This window comes from Papaver somniferum, unplaced genomic scaffold (genome assembly GCF_003573695.1).
Source record: "Papaver somniferum cultivar HN1 unplaced genomic scaffold, ASM357369v1 unplaced-scaffold_128, whole genome shotgun sequence".
Taxonomy (NCBI): Eukaryota; Viridiplantae; Streptophyta; class Magnoliopsida; order Ranunculales; family Papaveraceae; genus Papaver; species Papaver somniferum.
Window position 1 is genome coordinate 2371498 of NW_020621936.1, and position 19654 is coordinate 2391151.

Sequence of the window (19654 nt, forward strand, 5' to 3'; positions counted from 1 at the left end):
AGGAAAAACCCTGATTTGAAGGCTATATAAAGGAGACATCTAGCATTGTGAAAAACTAATCCCCACACATCTGTGTGATACTAGTGCGCTCGCTAGAGTCGATTCTCCTTTAACCTTTGGTTTTCTTCTCTAAAACAAGGTTAACGACTTAAAGACTTCATTGGGATCGTGAGAGTTCTCTGATAGGTCACAAACATCTTCGTTTCACTGTTTGTGATTCCTCGGCAAACCGCTAGCGTAGTCAAGAAGGATTGTTGAGAGGTGATTGATTAATCTAGGCTATTCTTCGGGAATATAAGACCGTATTATCAATTGGTTCCTGTTCACCTTGATTTTATATCTTAAGACGGAACAAAACCTAGGGTTTTTCTGTGGGAGACAGATTTATCCTTTGATGGACTTTTCTGTGTGAGACAGATTTGTTTATTATTAAGTCTGTGATTTTGGGTTGCAGCAACTCTTAGTTGTGGGTGAGATCAGCTAAGGGAATCAAGTGCGCAGTATCTTGCTGGGATCAGAGGCGTAGGAGTACAACTGTACCTTGGATCGATGGGAGACTGATTGGGGTTCAACTATAGTCCAGTCCAAAGTTAGCTTGGAGTTGGCTAGTGTCTGTAGCGGCTTAATACAGTGTGTATTCGATCTGGACTAGGTCCCGGGGTTTTTCTGCATTTGCGGTTTCCTCGTTAACAAAATTTCTGGTGTCTGTGTTATTTCATTTTCCGCATTATATTGTTGATCTTTATAATTGAAATAATACAGGTTGTGCGTTAAAGATCATCAATTGGAAATCCGACCTTTGGCTATTGATTGATCCTTGGACATTGGTCTTTGGTACCGTCTAAGTTATCTCTCTTAAAGACTCACAAATTTCCATTTGCTTGAGTAAAGATCAAATCGAGAGATTGAGATATAAACTCTTTGATATATCTTTTTATTGATTGAGTCTAATTGTCTAGTTGATTCTCATAAAAAATATATTGAAGTTTGTCCATACAGATTGCTAAGCGAAATATTGGGTGGTGTTGTTAGACCCCCGCTTTTTCACCTTCCATACCTACATCCCTAAAAAAAGGCATTTGACCACTTCTTGGGAGGGATATCTTCAATGTAGTCTGCAACCCAACCACAACCAAGACCCTTAATCGTAGCGATGGCAATTTGGAAACCTTCGGGACTAAGAGCATACACAAAAGCTTGAAATGCATCAATAGCGGCACCATACCTTTCGTCAGAAGCATTAATAGGTAAGTTCATCTTAAGATGATAATAGCAGAAACTATGGAAGGCTTCAGGAAAAATAACTTGAATCGCTCTCTTTAATCCTTCTGCACGATCAGATAAAAATGTGATTGTCCTTTGATCATGATCAAGAACATACCTCAAATTCCTCAAGAACCATTCCCAGTTATCATTATCTTCACCAGGTACTAGAGCCATGGCTAGTGGAAAGAACCCTGCACAGAAGAAAACATGTTTCAGGACTTTAAAAAATATAAAATCAAGCCAACGTCTACATAAAGTATTATGCAGCTAAAACAAAACTAATGCATAATGTCTTATGCATCTAAACAAAATGATGCATAATGCACGTCTACATTATGCACGTGCATAAAAAATCCATAAATCAGAAAAGTGAAAACAATAATGCATAAGACATTATGCAGCTGAAACAAAATAATGTATAATGTCTCATGCATCTAAACAAAAATGATGAATTACCATAAAAGTGGATATAATAATCTATAAGATACTATGCATATAAATAAAAAAATGCATAAGAGATTATGAAGCCAAAATAAATAATGTATGAGACATTATGCACATATATAAAAAGGATGCATTATCAGAAAAATTACCATTTTCAGCATTAATAGCGGTTGCAGCCATGAGGCATCCTCTAAATCTCCCTGTAAGAAAGGTAGCATCAACATAAATCATGGGACGAAGGTAACGGTAACCATGGATGCATGCCTCGAAAGCAATAAAAAGGCGCACAAACTTATTTGAAGGTGCTTCAACTTCTAAATCAGTTGAACTGTCCTCGTTCGATTCAGTTTCATCCATTTGAACTTGAAAATCAATCCAACTCCCAGGATTTATGCTGCGAATGGAATCTACATACCATACCAGAGGCGAATACGATATGGCATCCTCACTAAATATATCCTCATAGACTTTATCCCTTCCATTGTATGCTTTGTATTTCACATTAATCCCGTAGCTAGATTTAAAAAACTTTTTCAAATCAGAAGCTTTGACACTCGGATTACTTCTGATTTCATCCTTGATAAGATTAGATACAAATTTACTGCCGAGCCTGTGGAAAAGCCTTTCACATCCCACACCACAGCTATGACTGCTAGCATAATTCTTAACCTTAAACATCCTGTTTTCAACATCAACAACACAAACCTTATACTCCCAAGGGAAATTTTCTTTTGAGCATTTTGCATATAACCTGCTAGGTTCATTCTTAGTATATACAAGAACACGCCCAGTCTTTACCTCGTATTTCTTCACTGCAATACATACCTCTCCTACACCTCCAAAAAAAACTTTACCAACTTCACCAAGTAATTTATCCCAACCCCCAGTCCTAAGAACCTTGTTAACAGGCACAGAACCATCTTCAAGGAAATTCACCATAGCTTCTTCGGGTTCAGGTTCTATTACACGTCTACTTGATGAAGCCCTACTACGATTGCTGGAAGAATTGCAGCCAACTTCGACAAGTAAATCAAAGCTCTTTTGACCTTTACAGTGGCAACGAGATACAAAACACTAAAGCAAAACATCAGAATCAACTCGCACAAACTTGCTTCCATCATTATAGGAAAATCTGACATGATGAGGCAATAAACGAGTCCACTTTTGGCAAACAGCTATCTTCAAAGTCTCTAGAGTTGTGTTGACATCAACATGATGTGCTAAGAATTCACTGAAGTAGTGAATTACAACTAGTGCACTAACAACAGGCATTTCACCCTGCAAAACACAAAAGTGAAAAAAATCAACATATCTATCCTGTATATTGCTTCACAAAAATTCTTACTCAAAATTGAAAGATCTAATCAACAACAGCAAAGACAATCTACATTAACCATAATCAGATCAGAAATCAACCGGATATCAAAATCAATAACATCTACATTAACTTAACAGAAAAAAAATCAAAAATAGGATTGGAAAACCAATCAAATAAAAAATAGGCTAGAACAGAAGCGAAATTTGGTATATCAACATCAAAAGATGAAATTGAAACAAAAAAGATTGAATCGAAAAGATTTACATTGATCGTAACAATTTCAAAACCTAAAAAATAAACTAAAATTCAAAAACAAGCTTAAAAGATCTATAAGAAAGGTCGAAAACCTAAAATAATAGATCTTAATCTTACAGAAACTAAAACCTAGAATCGAATCAACATTAAAAAAATCAGAATAAAAAACGAACAAACCTGAAAGCTTGAATTTCAGATTATCTTTGCTAAGTAAATTTAATGTCTCAATCAGCTACTTCTCAGCTCTCGATAATTCAATCTCTCGAAACTTAAGCTTAGGATCAATCTCGTTCTCAATCTCCTTCTCGAAACTAAAACCTAGAATCGAATCAACATTAAAAAAAATCAGAATAAAAAACGAACAAACCTGAAAGCTTGAATTTCAGATTATCTTTGCTGAGTAAATTCAATGTCTCAATCAGCTACTTCTCAGCTCTCGATAATTCAATCTCTCGAAACTGAAGCTTAGGATCAATCTCGTTCTCAATCTTCTTCTCAAACTCTCAGCTATCTCTCGAAACAGAATTTCAGAAGAAAAAAAAGAATTGAGGCTAAACTGGGAAATAAAATAATAAGGAAAGGTAATTTTGAAAACTCTGGGTGACGGAATAATTTGCAGGCCGATTCTGGGTGCGCGTGTGTGAATTTAAACGCGTGGGTTTCACAGTAGAAAAAATTATAAAAATGGATCTCACTGTAGTTTTCACTTCTTATGGATATACTGGATTAACCAGTAATTCCTAGCTGGTGGAATCCTCGCACTCCTGGTCTAAGGCTAACCCCTATGGGCTAGATTGGACTGCTAGATTGGCCAAAAAGTGTTGCAAATCAAGAAAAAAGTGTGGGAAAAAAGTTAACACTGATAGTTGATAGTTCTCTCTCCTAGCAAGTGCTCGCAGTCCAACTATCAGCGAGATTGAAATGCTGAACCGTTCAGCGCTCAAAAAGTGATCCCGACGCTGATCCATTCAGCGCTGAATGATTTTAAAGTAAATATTTTTGGATGGAAACATACCACCTCGTGACACGTGTATGTTGGGTTCCGACCAAGAATAAGTGGGTTTGTCCTTCTATGCGTGTATCAGTAGTCTTTCTTTGCTTTTAATTATTTTAACATTTTTTTAATCTAAAGTAGTGGAGTATACTCAACTACACGAACGTACAGGCCTTTTTTTTAATGTTTGAGACGCTGTTTCATTCGGCGTTAGAAGAAAATATGTATGGAAGCTGTTTCATTCAGCGTATCTAGCTGTTAGATTAGCAACGCCATAAGACTTAGGAGGTTGTCCTATCTAACATGGATGGCCAATTTAGCAGCTAGATATCTAGCCGATAGGACTAAGCCTAATGCTCCCTGTTGATAGTTCCCACAAGCCAAAACCCAATCGCAGTACTGTCAGGCTGAAGCCTAGTGATAGAGCCAACACAATTAACGGTTTAGATTAAGTACTGCAAAGTCTCCTGATTGTCGTGATCTTATTATGCACAAACGACTCTGCTAGAGCCTACAGAAAAAAAAATGGAACTCGAAAATCAAGAACACGAAGAAGAAAATAGAACCCTAAATCCCGATCTAGGAAACCAATCAATTTCAGATCCATTATCAAATCAACTCGGCTCAGTAAACGATCTCTGTTTCGAAATCTCATCATTACAAGACCTAGCATTTCGAGGTTCATGGAGATCAATTCTAGACAAGATTTCGAGATCTCGAAAACTATCACTTCTTCAAAAACCACACGAACATTTAATATATCTGTGTTACAATGTTTTAGCCTTAACAAAACTTCGTAAATTCATTGAAGCTTCTGAAGAATTAGATACACTTGAAGATTTTGAAAGTAGTCAATACAAGTATGAAACGTATCCACAGGTTTATCCAAATCGGTTTGGTTCAATGGTTCCTTTTACTCTTCGCTGGATTCATGCTGAGCTTCCGATGAGGTTAGGTAATCGCGGTGAAACTTTAGATAGATTATATTTATTGCTTGATTTTGTTAGGGAGAAATTGAGAATCAAAGAATTGGAGAAATTTGATGTTAGTGTTGAGAATTGGAGGAAAAGAGAAGGATTCGTTATTACTTCTATATCTAATCATCATTTGAGTAATAAAGAATTTGGTGTTTGTTTGAAATTAGTGAAAGATTTAGTTAATAAGAATGAATCGGATCCGTTGTCTTTATCGAAATTAGGTTATATTCAGTTGCAATTTGGTGATCTTGAGGGATCGAAGAATTCGTTTAATCTCATTGAGAATTTGTTGAAGGATGGAAATTATTCTTTAGATGAAGTAAAGATGAAGAATTTAGTAAATCGTAATAAAGCTTTGATTTATTTGGTTGGAAAGGATTATATATCAGCTGTGAGGGAGTATGATGAGTGTATTGAGAGAGACGCGACAGATGTTGTGGCTGTTAATAATAAAGCTTTGTGTTTGATGTATTTGAGGGATCTTACAGATTCGATTAAGGTTTTGGAGAGTGCATTGGAGAGTATTCCGACATTTGCACTGAACGAGACTGTTGTTGTGAATTTATGCAGTATGTATGAGTTGGCATATGTGGGTCACTCTGATGTGAAGAAGACTCTCAACAATTGGATTGCCAAAGTTGCTCCTGATGATTTTGATTCGTCTTGTACTCGTGTTTAAGGTAATTTTTGATATATCTGTTTAATTCTTTTAAGAAATTTAAGTGAATCATTATTACCGATTGTTGTTGTTGATTGACAGTCAAAACTGTACTCAATTGTGTTTGTTTTCTGTTCCTTTTTAACTTCATCTGCATTTCATTTTTGCAAGATTTTTATGTCAAATTTCTTTGTGGTAGCAAGCATGAAATGAAAAAGTTCCTGTTGTGTTGCTTACCTCTTCAAAGTGTCTTGTGTCTTGTTGATTGAAAGTTCCGGACGACGGACGTTAAGATGTTAATTCATGGAAAACGAATAATTGTTCATCTCTTAGCAGTGCAACATTGAGCAGTGAATTTTTTTAGTCAGATTCAATATTTATTCAATCCATACAAGGAATAAACTCAGTAAATTGTCTTGATCACTTGCTTATCAAGGAATGACAAGTTGAAGGATATTTTGGTTGCAATTTTGCAAGGCATTTGTATTTTGAAGGGAAAACCTAACATTCATTGAGTAATTAACTGAATATGTAGCAAACTGAATATCATGTGTTCCCTCTAAGTTTTGATTTGTGTCTTCTGTTTTTGTATGCTTACAAAATGGTAACCACCAACAATATCTTCTTTTTCTTCTACTATTTTCTTTGAAAAGTGATAAAGTCGGGGGTTTATATTCAATGAAGTTTTGAAATTAGCAGAGGGTCGTAGAATGGGCATTTGAGTAAATATTGGAGTAACAAGACCATATGAGATGAGCATTTGAGTAATAAGACCAATATGAGATAGTAGATGTCCTATTTTTGGTTGATTTACGAAAAAGCCGGGCATTGTTGAATTAACAAGTGTATACTTATTTCACCCCCCTCTCTCTATATTTGGTGATCACTTATTATAAATTTCATTCTAATGGTTTAGATTCTTTTAAGAAAATCCAGTTTCCTCTAATATTTGTAAGTTTTTATCATATAATCTTATTTTCATCTACGTCTATCTCCGTGTCTTACTGCATTGAGGGTGTTTTGAGTTGTATACTTTTATTATCATTCTCTTAAAACAATTTCTTTTTAAGTGGACCTCTATTTTAATATAATCATTTAATGATTTAATGCTTATTTCTATGATTTCTGCAAAAGATTTATTTTTATGGACCTCTATTCTGTTTAGCTGTTTTTTTCTTAATAACTTTGATTGCTTTTTTACATGTTTATTTCATTCCTTGATTTTGTTTTGCTGTTTTTTTTTATATAACTTTGATTACCCTTTTTAACATGTTTATTTCATTCCTTGATTTTATATAGGTGTTCAACGAAGAAGCTAGACTTTTATAAACCCAAATTGGAAAGCTGGAACTGGAATTCATTCCTTGATTTTATATAGGTGTTCAACGAAGAAGCTAGACTTTTATAAACCCAAGTTGGAAAGCTGGAACTGAAAGTGTGTCAACTTATAGTCACGCGCTACGGGAAACCCAATGTAGTGGTGTCTTTTGTCCACTACTTCACAGTATTAGAAAGTTCTGATGCAGATAAAATGGCAGGTCGTATTGTATCTGACATTCTTTTAGATGTTTGTAATCTTTGAGCCTAGCAATGGGGAACCAGTGTATTGATCCAGTGAAGGTTGAATATCCGCGAAACTCTAATATTGTAAGATACAAATACCATGTTTCAATTAGTGTTGCAAGACTTAAAAGCTCACAACTCTCAGACTGGCCTGGCATTCACCAGTTAAATTTGCATTCCGGCCAGTTATCTTTTGTTTGGTATTGACAAGGATGGAGTTAGAGAATAGAAATTTGGCAAATAGCAATTGCCAAGAGTAACTTCTTTGTGTCATGTATACCCTCAGTATAGTTGCCATTTATTAAAATGTACTACCTGGCAGCCTCTGCATTAAATTGCGAATATTGAATAAAATCAGAAGTTAATAACCTCTCCCAAATGCATCGAAAAATAGATATGGAGAATAATTTGGATATGCAGGTAAAGAGCAACCCAAATGGGTATATGAAAGTTACCTTTTCATTCTATGTACTAAATGAATGAAAATTTTCTCCAAAACCTAATTTCTACCGCCTCCTTCCTCTCCTCTCGGTGTCCTCCTCCTCCCTTTAATTCATCATCCACTACAGGTTTTTCCCTTGTTTAAGCTGCACCAAATAAACCTTACTACATGTTGGATGCCGAGTAGGTAAACATATGATATCTGGTTTGTTTATTCAAAGAAGTACTATTAGCAGCCTCCTTTTCTGTCCCAAAATTTCTCACCAACCCCAACCTACCAACTCCCCTTTATTATGAAGTTAGAGCTAGACTCAAACCCGGGCAGTCAAAACTACGTCGTACTCTTCCGAGTTCAATACAACTCGATGGCAAACTCGCTCCAAGGTTCCATCTCTTCCTCCTGCAACATTCCCATCCGATCTAACCGAATCGGTATCTTAGATTCCGAAATCCCCAAATCCAGCGTTTCTTTCTCTTCCCAACTCCCTAATTTCTCTCTCAAGTAAGTTTCTTTTGTGTCTTTTTTAAGAACCTCAATTTTGGTTTGGGATCCAATTTGAATTTAGACTGATTTGAATTGATTTTGTTTTCTGTGAAGATATTTGGAGAAAGGGAGAAAGGGTCAGTCGCTTAGAACAAGTGCTACTGTAAGAGCAGAAATGCAGGTTGATATCTCACTTAGTCCGAGGGTCAATTCTGTGAAGCCTTCAAAAACAGTGGCTATAACTGATCAAGCTACTGCTCTTGTTCAAGCCGGTGTTCCTGTTATAAGATTAGCAGCTGGTGAACCTGATTTTGATACCCCAGCTGTTATTACCGAGGTTATTGTTTTTTCTTGTTTTCTTTTGCATTTTTTTGTGTGAATTCTTTTCTTTGGCATTTGCGAGTTCTAAACCAATGTGGATATGCAATTTGACTTGCTTTGTATATTTAGGCTGGGATAAAAGCCATTAGGGAAGGTCACACAAGGTATTCTCCAAATGCAGGGACTATGGAACTTCGGACAGCGATTTGTCATAAGCTTCAGGGTTAGTATTCTCCAGTAACTCTGTCGTTACAATTTGATAGTTCCTTTTTCAGGAATTAGATTGTTCGTGAGAAAGAAAATATAACTCCCTGGGATACTTACTAGAATTATATAGAAGTGAGAAGGGAAGTAGAAAAGTTATGACCCAACAGAATGAAATCTTGGCTTCTAATGAAACTTCTAATACTCAAGTATGGTTCAAACCATGGCATATTTGAATAAATGTTGTCTGAATCCTTTATTTTGCGCAACCCACGTGGCTACAAGGCGATTGGTTAAATCCCTATGCAGTGACGCGATTGCTATTTGCGTAATCATGGTTACTAAATTTGAATCGGTGTTCTGGAGCATCTCTGATCGTTCTCCATTAAATCTTCTTTCGACTTCCATACAGGTTCTTTCTAACAATGGGGAACCGTGATGCTTCAACTTTCCATACAGAGGGATGTAGTTAACAGTACACATTAGAATCAGAGATTCGGCGATCTATGTGAAATTACATTGTCAAAATACATGGCAGTTGCTTACAGTAAATGTTTACCGCATGTATTTTTCGATTTGAAGAATTCATTGTGGTTATATGGTACCTCGCCCATTGTATATATGGTACTTCCCACTGCTATTGAAACAATGCTTGATGTCTCCATCTGCATTGTCTACAGAAACTACATAAAGATAAAGCGAGTCATCTGTATGTAGGCTTGCGTTGCCTCTTCATCTAGTTTGTAAAGTTTAAGTGGGTTAACTTGACATAGATTGCTTTAACCATGATTTCTAGCATTAGGGAACTTGTGTCAAGGGTGATTAGTATTACGAGAAAGAAGCTTTGGAAGTTGATCTTATAGGAGTAGTAGACAACTAAACGTTTTGTTTCATTTTGTAAAGCGAGTAACTCTGTCAGTACAATTTGGTAGTTCCTTTTTAGGATTTAATATTTGAGAATGATTTTAACTTTGAAGTTGTATTGTTTTTCTCCTTTTGTAGAGGAGAATGGACTCACATACACTCCTGATCAGATCGTCGTTAGTAATGGGGCCAAGCAGTGTATTGCGCAAGCTTTGGCTGCAGTTTGTTCGCCAGGCGATGAGGTGCACTCCTTATAGACTGTTTTGTAGTCCTTCATTTAGTCGTAGCTATGGTTTTTTTTTTTGTTTGTTTTCTTTTATTTTTTATTTTTATTATTTTTATTTTTTTTGCACATTTCTTTGTAGCTTTAGAGCCTTCACTATTAGAGTCTGTCTTATGGATTCAGATTTTATAAGTTGTGACCTTCCATTTGTTTAATTCTGCAGCTCATGTTTGTTGTTTACTTTGTTGTTTAAACTTTACATGTCGTCTCTTACAAAGGCTTTTAACGTTAACTCTTTTGAATCAGGTTATAATCCCAGCTCCATTTTGGGTCAGCTACCCTGAAATGGCAAGATTAGCTGATGCAGAACCTGTGATTGTTCCTACTCTCATTTCTGATGATTTCTTAGTAAACCCAGAGCTGTTGAAAGCTAAAATTACCGAGAAATCAAGGGTACTTATTCTATGTTCCCCGTCCAACCCAACTGGATCGGTTTATCCAAGGAAGTTGCTGGAGGAAATTGCTGAAATTGTTGCAAAACATCCCAGGCTTCTGGTATGATTACACACATGAAATCTAAAACAAGAGACCAAGGCTTTTGAAGGTTAATGAGTAGTTTCTTGTTTTTCTTTTTAGGTAATATCAGATGAGATTTATGAGCACATTATCTATGCACCAGCTACTCATACAAGTTTTGCCTCCTTACCAGGCATGTGGGAGAGAACTCTAACAGTTAACGGGTTTTCTAAGGTAATTTAGTGGCAATCCCTCAGTCTGTTTGGCCTTTTGGCAACTAAATAATAATATTAATGCATATGGGATTTGACAATTTCTTGGTGCAACATTTGTAGGCCTTTGCAATGACTGGTTGGAGGCTTGGATATATTGCTGGTCCGAAACACTTCATTGCAGCATGTAATAAGATCCAGAGTCAGGTACTAATTTTAACTCTGGGTTTAGTCTGTCAGGTTCGGTTCTTCTTAGTTGGGTTGGTCGGGTTCAACCAGAAAAGCTCAACGCTGAATGCTTCCGCATTGACATTAGTTATTACAAATTTAATTCTGTAAACTGTTTAATTGTGTACATCATCAAATTTAATTGACTCTGTAAACAAGTTTCCGACCACAAAAGTTACTATTCATCAATTGTTTATCGTCGTTTAATATATTTAGCGTTTAAGCCTTGGGTTGTATCTTCAAGGGCTTACCCATAAGCCTTTAATTCTATTACCTTGTGCAAGGGCACAGGACCAAAATCCATAATTGCATCCTATTAAGATTGTTGGACAAAATTCTGTTTACATTCTTTTATATATTACAAGAGTCAATTCATGCAATGGTATCCAGATTACATCAGGAGCTAGCAGCATTTCCCAGAAAGGAGGAGTCGCTGCTTTAGGAATGGGTTATGCTGGTGGTGAGACAGTCGCAAATATGGTGAAAGCTTTCCGTGAGCGTAGAGATTTTTTGGTTAAAAACTTTAGAGAACTTCCAGGTGCCAAGATATCAGTGCCCGAGGTACAAATTCTGATATCCCTCTCCCTCTTTACCTCCCTCTTGCTAGCTTGATCCGCTAAAGCAAACCTCTTTTGGTGCAGGGAGCATTTTATCTGTTCTTCGATTGCAGCTCCTATTATGGATCAGAAGCTGAAGGGTTTGGTATCATCAAGGACTCAGAATCACTCTGCCGGTACCTTCTGGATAAAGGAATGGTAATTATATTGGATTGTATCTATATTCATTTTGGTTGGTAGGAATGGTAGAAATCTATTCCTAACATATGGCATTTATACATAGAATAGTCTCTTCCTAACCATGATCTCCTTGAGACTGTTTCTTCTATAATTACTTTATTTCGCCATTTAAACATGAGCCATTATTAATTATTTAAATTTGCAGGTGGCACTTGTCCCAGGAGATGCATTTGGTGATGACAAGTGCATTCGAATGTCTTATGCAGCATCCCTATCAACCTTGCAAGCAGCAATGGAGAATATTAAGGAAGCCATACTTGCACTTAGGCCTGCAGGCGCTGTTTAAAATAAATTGAATAGAATAACCCAAAAAGGGGTTTGATTGCTGTGTACTAATTTGAATTTGAATGTTTCTATTCTGTAACCAAAATAAGATAAGAGAGTATTTTCAGTAATCTGAACTTTTTTATCTAAAATGTATAATGTGCTTTCCCTCATTTAGTCTGTTTAATGATTGTTCACCGTCAATTTTCTAACCGCCCAGCATTATATATTTTGATTGATAACTGCTTATGTTCTTTTATTGGAATCATCTAACCAGGTGCAGAGGGTTTTCTGCAGTGAGAAAAGTTCAAAACCTGTCTGGTTTCTTTCTAATAGAAAGTCAAAAAGAGAAATATGCTTAAACCAAGTGGATATATCTACCAGAACCCCCTAAAACAAGCAAAGGGGAAAAAATGTAAAGACGGTACCTGTAAACGGTAGGAGAAACTCCCTAAGGCTATACTTTTAATTTTTAATAGGCCGAGGTTATCTCCAGTTTTCTTAGTACTGATGATATCCATTTCTTTTGCATGGATTACTTGTTTCTGAAGTTCTTACAAAACCAAATCTATTCGAGAAAGTTGGAATCTTTTGAGATGTTTTTTGGTTTCTAAAGCAAGACAGAGGAATCTAACTTGGGTTGTTTTAAATAGAACATCATACAGAAGCTAAGGACTACTTCTCCCCAACTTATAACTTGAATTACACAACAATCAAGCACAAAGAAGAGATATTCTCCCTCAGCAATCATTTATATAAACTACCATAACAGCTCAAAATACAACAAGTACTCATATTTGGTATTAGTCCTAGTGAAAGAAAATGGAGATGAATGCAAACTCGGCTGCTGAGATCGTTTTCTTCGACTTAGAAACAACCGTTCCTAACCAAACTGGGAGGAGATTTTGGGTTTTGGAGTTCGGAGCAATAATTGTATGCCCGCAAAAGCTCGTAGAATTAAAGAGCTACTGTACACTTATTAGACCTGGTGACTTATCCATGGTCTCGTTAAAATCTGGACGTTCAGATGGAATCACACGTGAAACTGTTGCTGATGCACCCATGTTTGAAGATGTTGCGGATTGCATTTTTGACATTCTAGATGGTAGAGTTTGGGCAGGACATAATATTCAGCGGTTCGATTGTGTTCGTATTAAGAAGCATTTGCTGATATCGGCCGGCCACCTCCTGTACCTGTTGGTATGATTGATTCGTTAGGAGTTCTTTCACAGAAGTTCGGCAGAAGAGCTGGTAATATGAAGGTATGAAACCGTGATATTTCATCGTTAGAATTCCATAACATTTTAGTGTTACACTAGGATATAACAACTACGATAAACTAGACGCATATATTATCGTTTTTTAATTTCCGATGCTAAGAGAGCGGAGAGGGTATAGTTTGCACCTCAAAACATAAGCTCTGATCATGTACTGATTTCTCCCTCTGGAATGTAGATGGCATCATTGGCTGATTATTTTGGGCTGGGGAAACAAAAACACAGGTAGATTCCGTTAATTGTTTTTTTTTTGTATTAATTTATTACTTGATTCATGGATAAAAAAGAACGTCTTGATGGTGTATTTAAACCATTTTGCTTATGGTTAACAGGAGTCTCGCTGATGTTCGGATGAACTTGGAGGTCCTCAAGCACTGCGCAACTGTCTTATTCCTGGTAGCTAACTTGGAGCCATTTTTTAAGCTTCTGTTTGGTTATGCACTTATCTAGCAGTGTCTATCTCAGAAAGACACTAATTCCTATAGAATTTCGTAGCAAGCATTCACAGACGTACTTTAATATCAATTACGGCAGTCTAGAAGTAGAACAAGTTTTTCTAGGTAGCTATAACAGTTCGACTTTCTAATGCTTTTTATTTCCTTTTGTATGTTGTGGACTAATTACAATTAGGAATTATTGAGACGTGTATCCGAGACTGATTAGGAAAGTCTCAGTTATACACGTCTCTTAGAGATTGTTTAGGAAAGTCTAACCAATAAGACTTCTAAGCTCGGTAAGAAATCTGAGGATCCGAGACTGATTAGGAATATGGTTTAATTGGGACTCTTAAGGTCGGTCTAGAAAAGAGTCGTATTAGGAAAGAAGTTATTTCTTTCCTAAGTATTGAATCATATATATAATTCGTTGTAAAGAGTTAGAGAATGATAATAAGAAATATATCAAATTCTTGACATGGCATCGAGAGCCAGTTTTGAAACCTAAAAAAAAAAAAAAACAAGGATGGTCAATGAGATTGAATCATCAAAAAGTAAGATGGTGGAATATGATACACAGAAGAAGAATCCTGTATATCATCTAGGATCGAGTGATGGACCAGGAACTATCATCACGCCAATAGTTATGAGAGGAAATAATTATGATGAATGAGCTAGAGCCATAAGAAGATCGCTGATAGCCAAGAGAAAATATGGCTTCATTGATGGAACCATTAAGCGACCTGAAGATCCAGATCAGTTAGAAGAATGGATAGCAGTGCAATCAACGTTGGTGTCATGGATTGCTAACACGTTGGAGTTGTCAGTAAGATCAACCCTGGGAGATTATGAGGATGCAAGTCTATTATGGGCACACTGAAGAGAAGATTTTGTGTTGTTAGTGGACAAGAATATGTCAACTAAAAGCATCTTTAAGTGACTGTAAACAGAAGAAAACAGAGGGAGTTGCTATATATTTTGGAGATTGAACAAAATATGGGATGAGATGGTGACTTATATGAAGATACCGCAATGCAAGTGTGGACAGTGTACATGTAATATTGCATCTCAGGTAGTATGTTAAGAGAAGAAGATTTCTTGCACTATTTTCTGATTGGGTTAGATTCTGTATACAGTTCTTTGCGTGAACAATTGCTTGCAAGGGAACCATTGCCGTCTGTAGATGTTGCGTATCAAACCATTGTGAACTCAGAACGCCTAAGATTGGAGATGGAGTAGTACCTACAGAGATGCAGAGAATGTTATGGCCTTCAAGTGCAAGCTGATCAACGCCTACTTAATAGTGCTTATGATCCCACCAAGTACTGCAAAACTTGCAGCAGACAAGGACACTCTGATGATGGCTGTTTTAATCATTGGATATCCAGAATGGTGGGGAGACAGACCAAAGAATGGCAGAGGAGGAAGAACTGGAGGAAGAGGACGTGCTGGAAGAGGAGGTAGAGGACAAGGAGGGAATCCTGTCCGTGCTCATAACCTGCATGTTTCGGCAAACAAAGATAGTGCTGGTACGTCATCAGCTGATGAAACGTCTCTAGTAGGAGTACACAGCAGCACAGTTCAACAGGTGATGGAGTTTTTAAACTCAAGAAATCGGGTTCTCATCTACAAGGTAAAAAGAATGAAACATCTTGGATTGTTGACACAGGAGCAACAAACCATGTTACGTATGAACTTCTTAACATGATAAATGTAAGAGATATTAGGGCATGTTCGTTGGATTGCCTGATGGAAAGTATGCATCCTCTGAGAAAATAGGAACTGTGATTCTTCCTGGTGGATTGAAACTTGAAAACGTACTTTATGTGCCAAAGATAACCTGTAACCTAATTTCAGTCACACAACTTATTGATGAGATGAGTTGTATTTTCAGTGTACTAACAAATTATGTCTTATACAGGACCGGTCTACGAGGAGGATGATTGGAGTGGCTGAGAGACAAGGTGGACTATATATTTTCTGTGGTGTGCCGCATGTTGAAGTTATGGCTGTGCGTGAAGATACATATGAGTTGTGGCATCAACGTATGGGACACCTTCAGAGAAAGTTTTGCAGAAGTTGCAAGGTGTTAGTAGATTAATCAAAAGAATAATGATGCTTGTGATATTTGCCCCGGGCAAAGCATCGTAGAAGCAGTTTTTCTAGTAGTTTGAGTAAATCAATTGTATTTTTGATTTCATATAGATTTATGGGGTCCTTATAAGATCCATTCATCATGTGGAGCTCAATATTTTCTGACAATAGTGGATGATTTTTCAAGAGGTGTTTGGATTTATTTAATTCGAATAAAACAGAGTTGAATCAATATTTCGTGAATTTGTTGCTCTTGTGAAGCGTCAATTTAACAAAGATATTAAAATTGTTAGAAGTGATAATGGAACGGAATTTAATGCATTACGTGGTTATTTTAAGACTAATGGAATAGTCTTTGAGACGTCATGTGTAGGTACTCCTCAACAAAATGGAAGAGTAGAGAAAACATCAACATATAATGAATGTAGCAAGGGCTTTAAGATTTCAAGCAAGCTTGCCGAAATGGTTTGGGGAGAGTGTGCATTGACAGCAGCGTACTTGATATCGTACGCCTACACCTATCCTAAATAATAAAACACCATATGAAGTATTGTTTGGAAAACCACCTATATATAAACAATTGAAGGTGTTTGGGTGTTTGTGCTATGTACATGATCAAAAAGTAAAGGAGATAAGTTTGCTAGTCGAGGACGGAGGTGTGTGTTTCTTGGCTACCATATGGTAAGAAGGCATGGCAAGTTTATGATCTAGACACAAGAAAATTTATGGTGTCTCGAGATGTAAATTCTATGAGACACAATTTCCATTTAAGACTGAGTTGAATGGTAAAGTTGAACGGATATGATGGAGAGCTCTAGAAGTCATATAGCACTGATGTTGCTGGGACTACACTGAGACTGATCGTGGTGAAGAATGGAGTGATGACGAAGAGTGCATATCGCTGATGGTGAAGAAACTGCAGAAGAACAACGACATACGATGAGATGTCGCAGTAAACTGCAACACCTGTGACGATGTAGCAGTTCAGCGTCAGACTACAACTCAGAAAACAGGCAGTTGTGACAAATGATGGACAAGCCACAGATGCTGCAGTTGTGGAATGATGATTTAGGTAAGGGGAAGCGTCAGAAGATTCCCTCGAGTAGGCTGAAAGGTTTTGTGACACACACCATTAGAGAAAATAGTCCATCTCACTCTCAACATCACAGTCATCATCCTCAGGTACACCTTATCCTTTGACATATTATGTTAGTTGTGACAGGTTTTCTGACATGCATAAAAATTATATTGCTGCATATCTGCAAAGTCTGAGCCGAGGAATTTCAGAGAGGCAATGAAACATCCAGGTTGGAGGAAAGCAATGGCGGAAGAAATACGGGCCTTAGAAGAACAAGGCACGTGGGATCTAACAGAATGCCACCTGGTAAGAAAGCTTTAGGAAGTAAGTGGATATATACGGAAAAGTATGATGAAAATGGGAGTTTGGTGCGTTTAAAGGCGAGACTTGTGATTTTTGGAAATCATCAAGTTGAAGGATTAGATTACAATGAGACGTTTGCACCAGTGGCAAGATGACAACTGTTCGTATGTTCTTGGCTGTCTGCAGCTAAACAGTGGATGTGCATCAGATGGATGTGCATAATGCGTTCTACATGGAGATTTGGAAGAGGAAGTATATATGAAAATACCACCTGGATTTGCTAAGGGTAACCCTCATATGGTGTGTAAGATGAAGAAATCGTTGTATGGCCTAAAACAAGCACCGCGGTGTTGGTTTGCGAAGCTGTCAACTGCATTGAAGAATTATGGGTTTCGGCAATCGTACTCAGATTATTCTCTCTTTACTATGATGAAGGGAAAATGCAACTTAATGTGCTGGTGTATGTTGATGATTTGATTATTGCAGGAATGATCTAGTTGCGCTTACACAATTTAAAGCATACTTGGGTCAATGTTTTAAGATGAAAGATTTAGGAAAATTAAATACTTCCTAGGTTGGAAGTGGCTCGTAGTAAACAGGTTTTACATGCCAGAGAAATATGCGTTGGATATTATAATGGAGACAGGTTTATTGGGTGCGAAACCTGCAAATTTCCTATTGAAACCAATCATCGTCTTGCTTTAGCAACAGGAGATTTGCTTTATGATGTAGAAAATATAGAAGATTGGTTGGCGTTTGATCTATTTATCTGTCACCAGACCAGATCTTGCTTACTCAGTGCATATCTTATCTCAGTTTATGCAACGACCAAGAATGGAGCATTGGGAAGCAGCACTTCGTGTGGTTAGATATTTAAAAAGAATCCTGGACAAGGAATTCTGTTGCGCTCTGATAGTAGTTTAACCTTGAGAGGTTGGTGTGATTCAGATTGGGCAAGTTGTCCTTTAACTAGGCGCTCACTGACGGGATGGTTTGTTTGTTTTGGAGATTCGCCAATATCTTGGAAGACTAAGAAGCAACCAACTGTGTCTCGTAGCTCGGCTGAAGCAGAATATCGTTCCATGGCGGCGGCTACATGTGAGTTAAAATGGTTGAAACAATTACTCAGTGATTGGGGTTTACATACACAAGCTATGAGTCTTCTTTGCGATAGTCAATCAGCTTTATATATTGCGAAGAACCCTGTTTTTCATGAACGAACAAACATATTGAAGTGGACTGTCATCTAGTCAGGGATGCGGTAATACAAAGATTATTCTACCTTCTTATACTCCTACACAATGCAGTTGGCGGATATATTCACAAAGTCGTTGGGAAAAGCTCAGTTCCATGCTATTTCCAAGATGGGCATTTGTGACCTGCATGCTCCGTCTTGAGGGGGGGTATTGAGACGTGTACCGAGACTGTTAGGAAAGTCTCAGTTATACGTCTCTTAGAGATTGTTTAGGAAAGTCTAACCAATAAGACTTCTAAGCTCGGTAAGAAATCTGAGGATCCGAGACTGATTAGGAATATGGTTTAATTGGGACTCTTAAGGTCGGTGTAGAAAAGAGTCGTATTAGGAAAGAAGTTATTTCTTTCCTAAGTATTGAATCATATATATAATTCGTTGTAAAGAGTTAGAGAATGATAATAAGAAATATATCAAATTCTTGACAGGAATCGACTATGCCGAATCTATTGATCAGCAGTAGTCGAGCTGTTCCAACCATTACTACCAGAAGTCGAAGCAACAATTTTAAATTTTCGAATAAAAATGAAGGCGAAACTAGTAGCAGAAAATCTCCTCCTCCTCTTGGAATCCAAAAAACAGTTCCCAAAGGCCGGCTCCGGAAGGTTCATTTCTTCATCTTAATTTGATTAGTTATGTTGTGTTTTTAATCAAATAAGCAATTTGATAGAATATATTTATTTTTATTATGATGCTGCAGGTTACTGAGAGAATGACTGATGTTTTGTGCAAAGCCCAAGGCAAACAACACATTATTAACAACTTGCTGAAGTATTCACATTTAGCACTTAAATGAAGGCGAAAGTTGTCAAAGACATCTCACATTTAGCACTTAAACCATTACTAAAAGACAATCATCGAACAAAGACTTACATTCAAGCGGAACCATATATCAAGGGGATGTGTTTCGGAATCAAATGCTCTTCTTAGATCACAAATGTCCATATTCTAACAATTGGGTCTAACCATTCTTTCATTTATGTTCCATTTTGTTTAGTTTTCATGTATAAACCCGACTTGTTACTTTGATCCAACGCCATCTATACAGTATAATATACAGTTTACAGTTTTATAGGGGTGTTTTGTATTCCAATTGTCAATCTACTCTCTGATGCCATTGTGCTTCATCAAGCCGAATCCAGTAGTGAAAAATCTCCTAGTAACTGTCTCGGAAAGGTTCATTCCTT

At 37.0% G+C, this 19654-nt stretch overlaps 2 protein-coding genes and 1 pseudogene across 3 annotated transcripts; all 3 read left to right on the forward strand.

The window, feature by feature from the left end:
• Window positions 1-4608: 4608 nt before the first annotated feature.
• Window positions 4609-7619, forward strand: LOC113331728 (trafficking protein particle complex subunit 12-like). Its single transcript, XM_026578376.1, has 2 exons — window positions 4609-5934; window positions 7212-7619. Exon 1 carries the CDS (start codon window positions 4803-4805, stop codon window positions 5931-5933), a length of 1131 nt encoding a protein of 376 aa, XP_026434161.1. The 5' UTR covers window positions 4609-4802; the 3' UTR covers window position 5934; window positions 7212-7619.
• Window positions 7620-8013: 394 nt separating this feature from the next.
• LOC113331727 (bifunctional aspartate aminotransferase and glutamate/aspartate-prephenate aminotransferase-like) lies at window positions 8014-12206 on the forward strand. 2 transcript variants are annotated; one of them, XM_026578375.1, is made up of 11 exons: window positions 8014-8418; window positions 8515-8678; window positions 8724-8737; window positions 8851-8944; window positions 9928-10031; window positions 10319-10567; window positions 10649-10762; window positions 10864-10947; window positions 11359-11529; window positions 11610-11723; window positions 11911-12206. In XM_026578375.1, exons 1-11 carry the CDS (start codon window positions 8210-8212, stop codon window positions 12049-12051), a joined length of 1458 nt encoding a protein of 485 aa, XP_026434160.1. In that variant the 5' UTR covers window positions 8014-8209; the 3' UTR covers window positions 12052-12206. The 2 variants fall into 2 exon arrangements, with proteins under 2 accessions (XP_026434160.1, XP_026434159.1); XM_026578374.1 differs by having other exon boundaries at window positions 8019-8418; window positions 8515-8737.
• Window positions 12207-12839: 633 nt separating this feature from the next.
• On the forward strand, window positions 12840-19263 carry LOC113331760 (annotated as a pseudogene).
• The last annotated feature ends 391 nt before the right edge of the window (window positions 19264-19654 follow it).

Coding starts and splice junctions, on each gene's coding strand:
- LOC113331728 (XM_026578376.1), top strand. CDS start 4,803: ATGGAACTCGAAAATCAAGAACACGAAGAAGAAAATAGAACCCTAAAT.
- LOC113331727 (XM_026578374.1), top strand. CDS start 8,210: ATGAAGTTAGAGCTAGACTCAAACCCGGGCAGTCAAAACTACGTCGTA. Junction 10,032..10,318: donor TTTGTTCGCCAGGCGATGAG/GTGCACTCCTTA, acceptor CTTTTGAATCAG/GTTATAATCCCAGCTCCATT. Junction 10,948..11,358: donor GTAATAAGATCCAGAGTCAG/GTACTAATTTTA, acceptor AATGGTATCCAG/ATTACATCAGGAGCTAGCAG.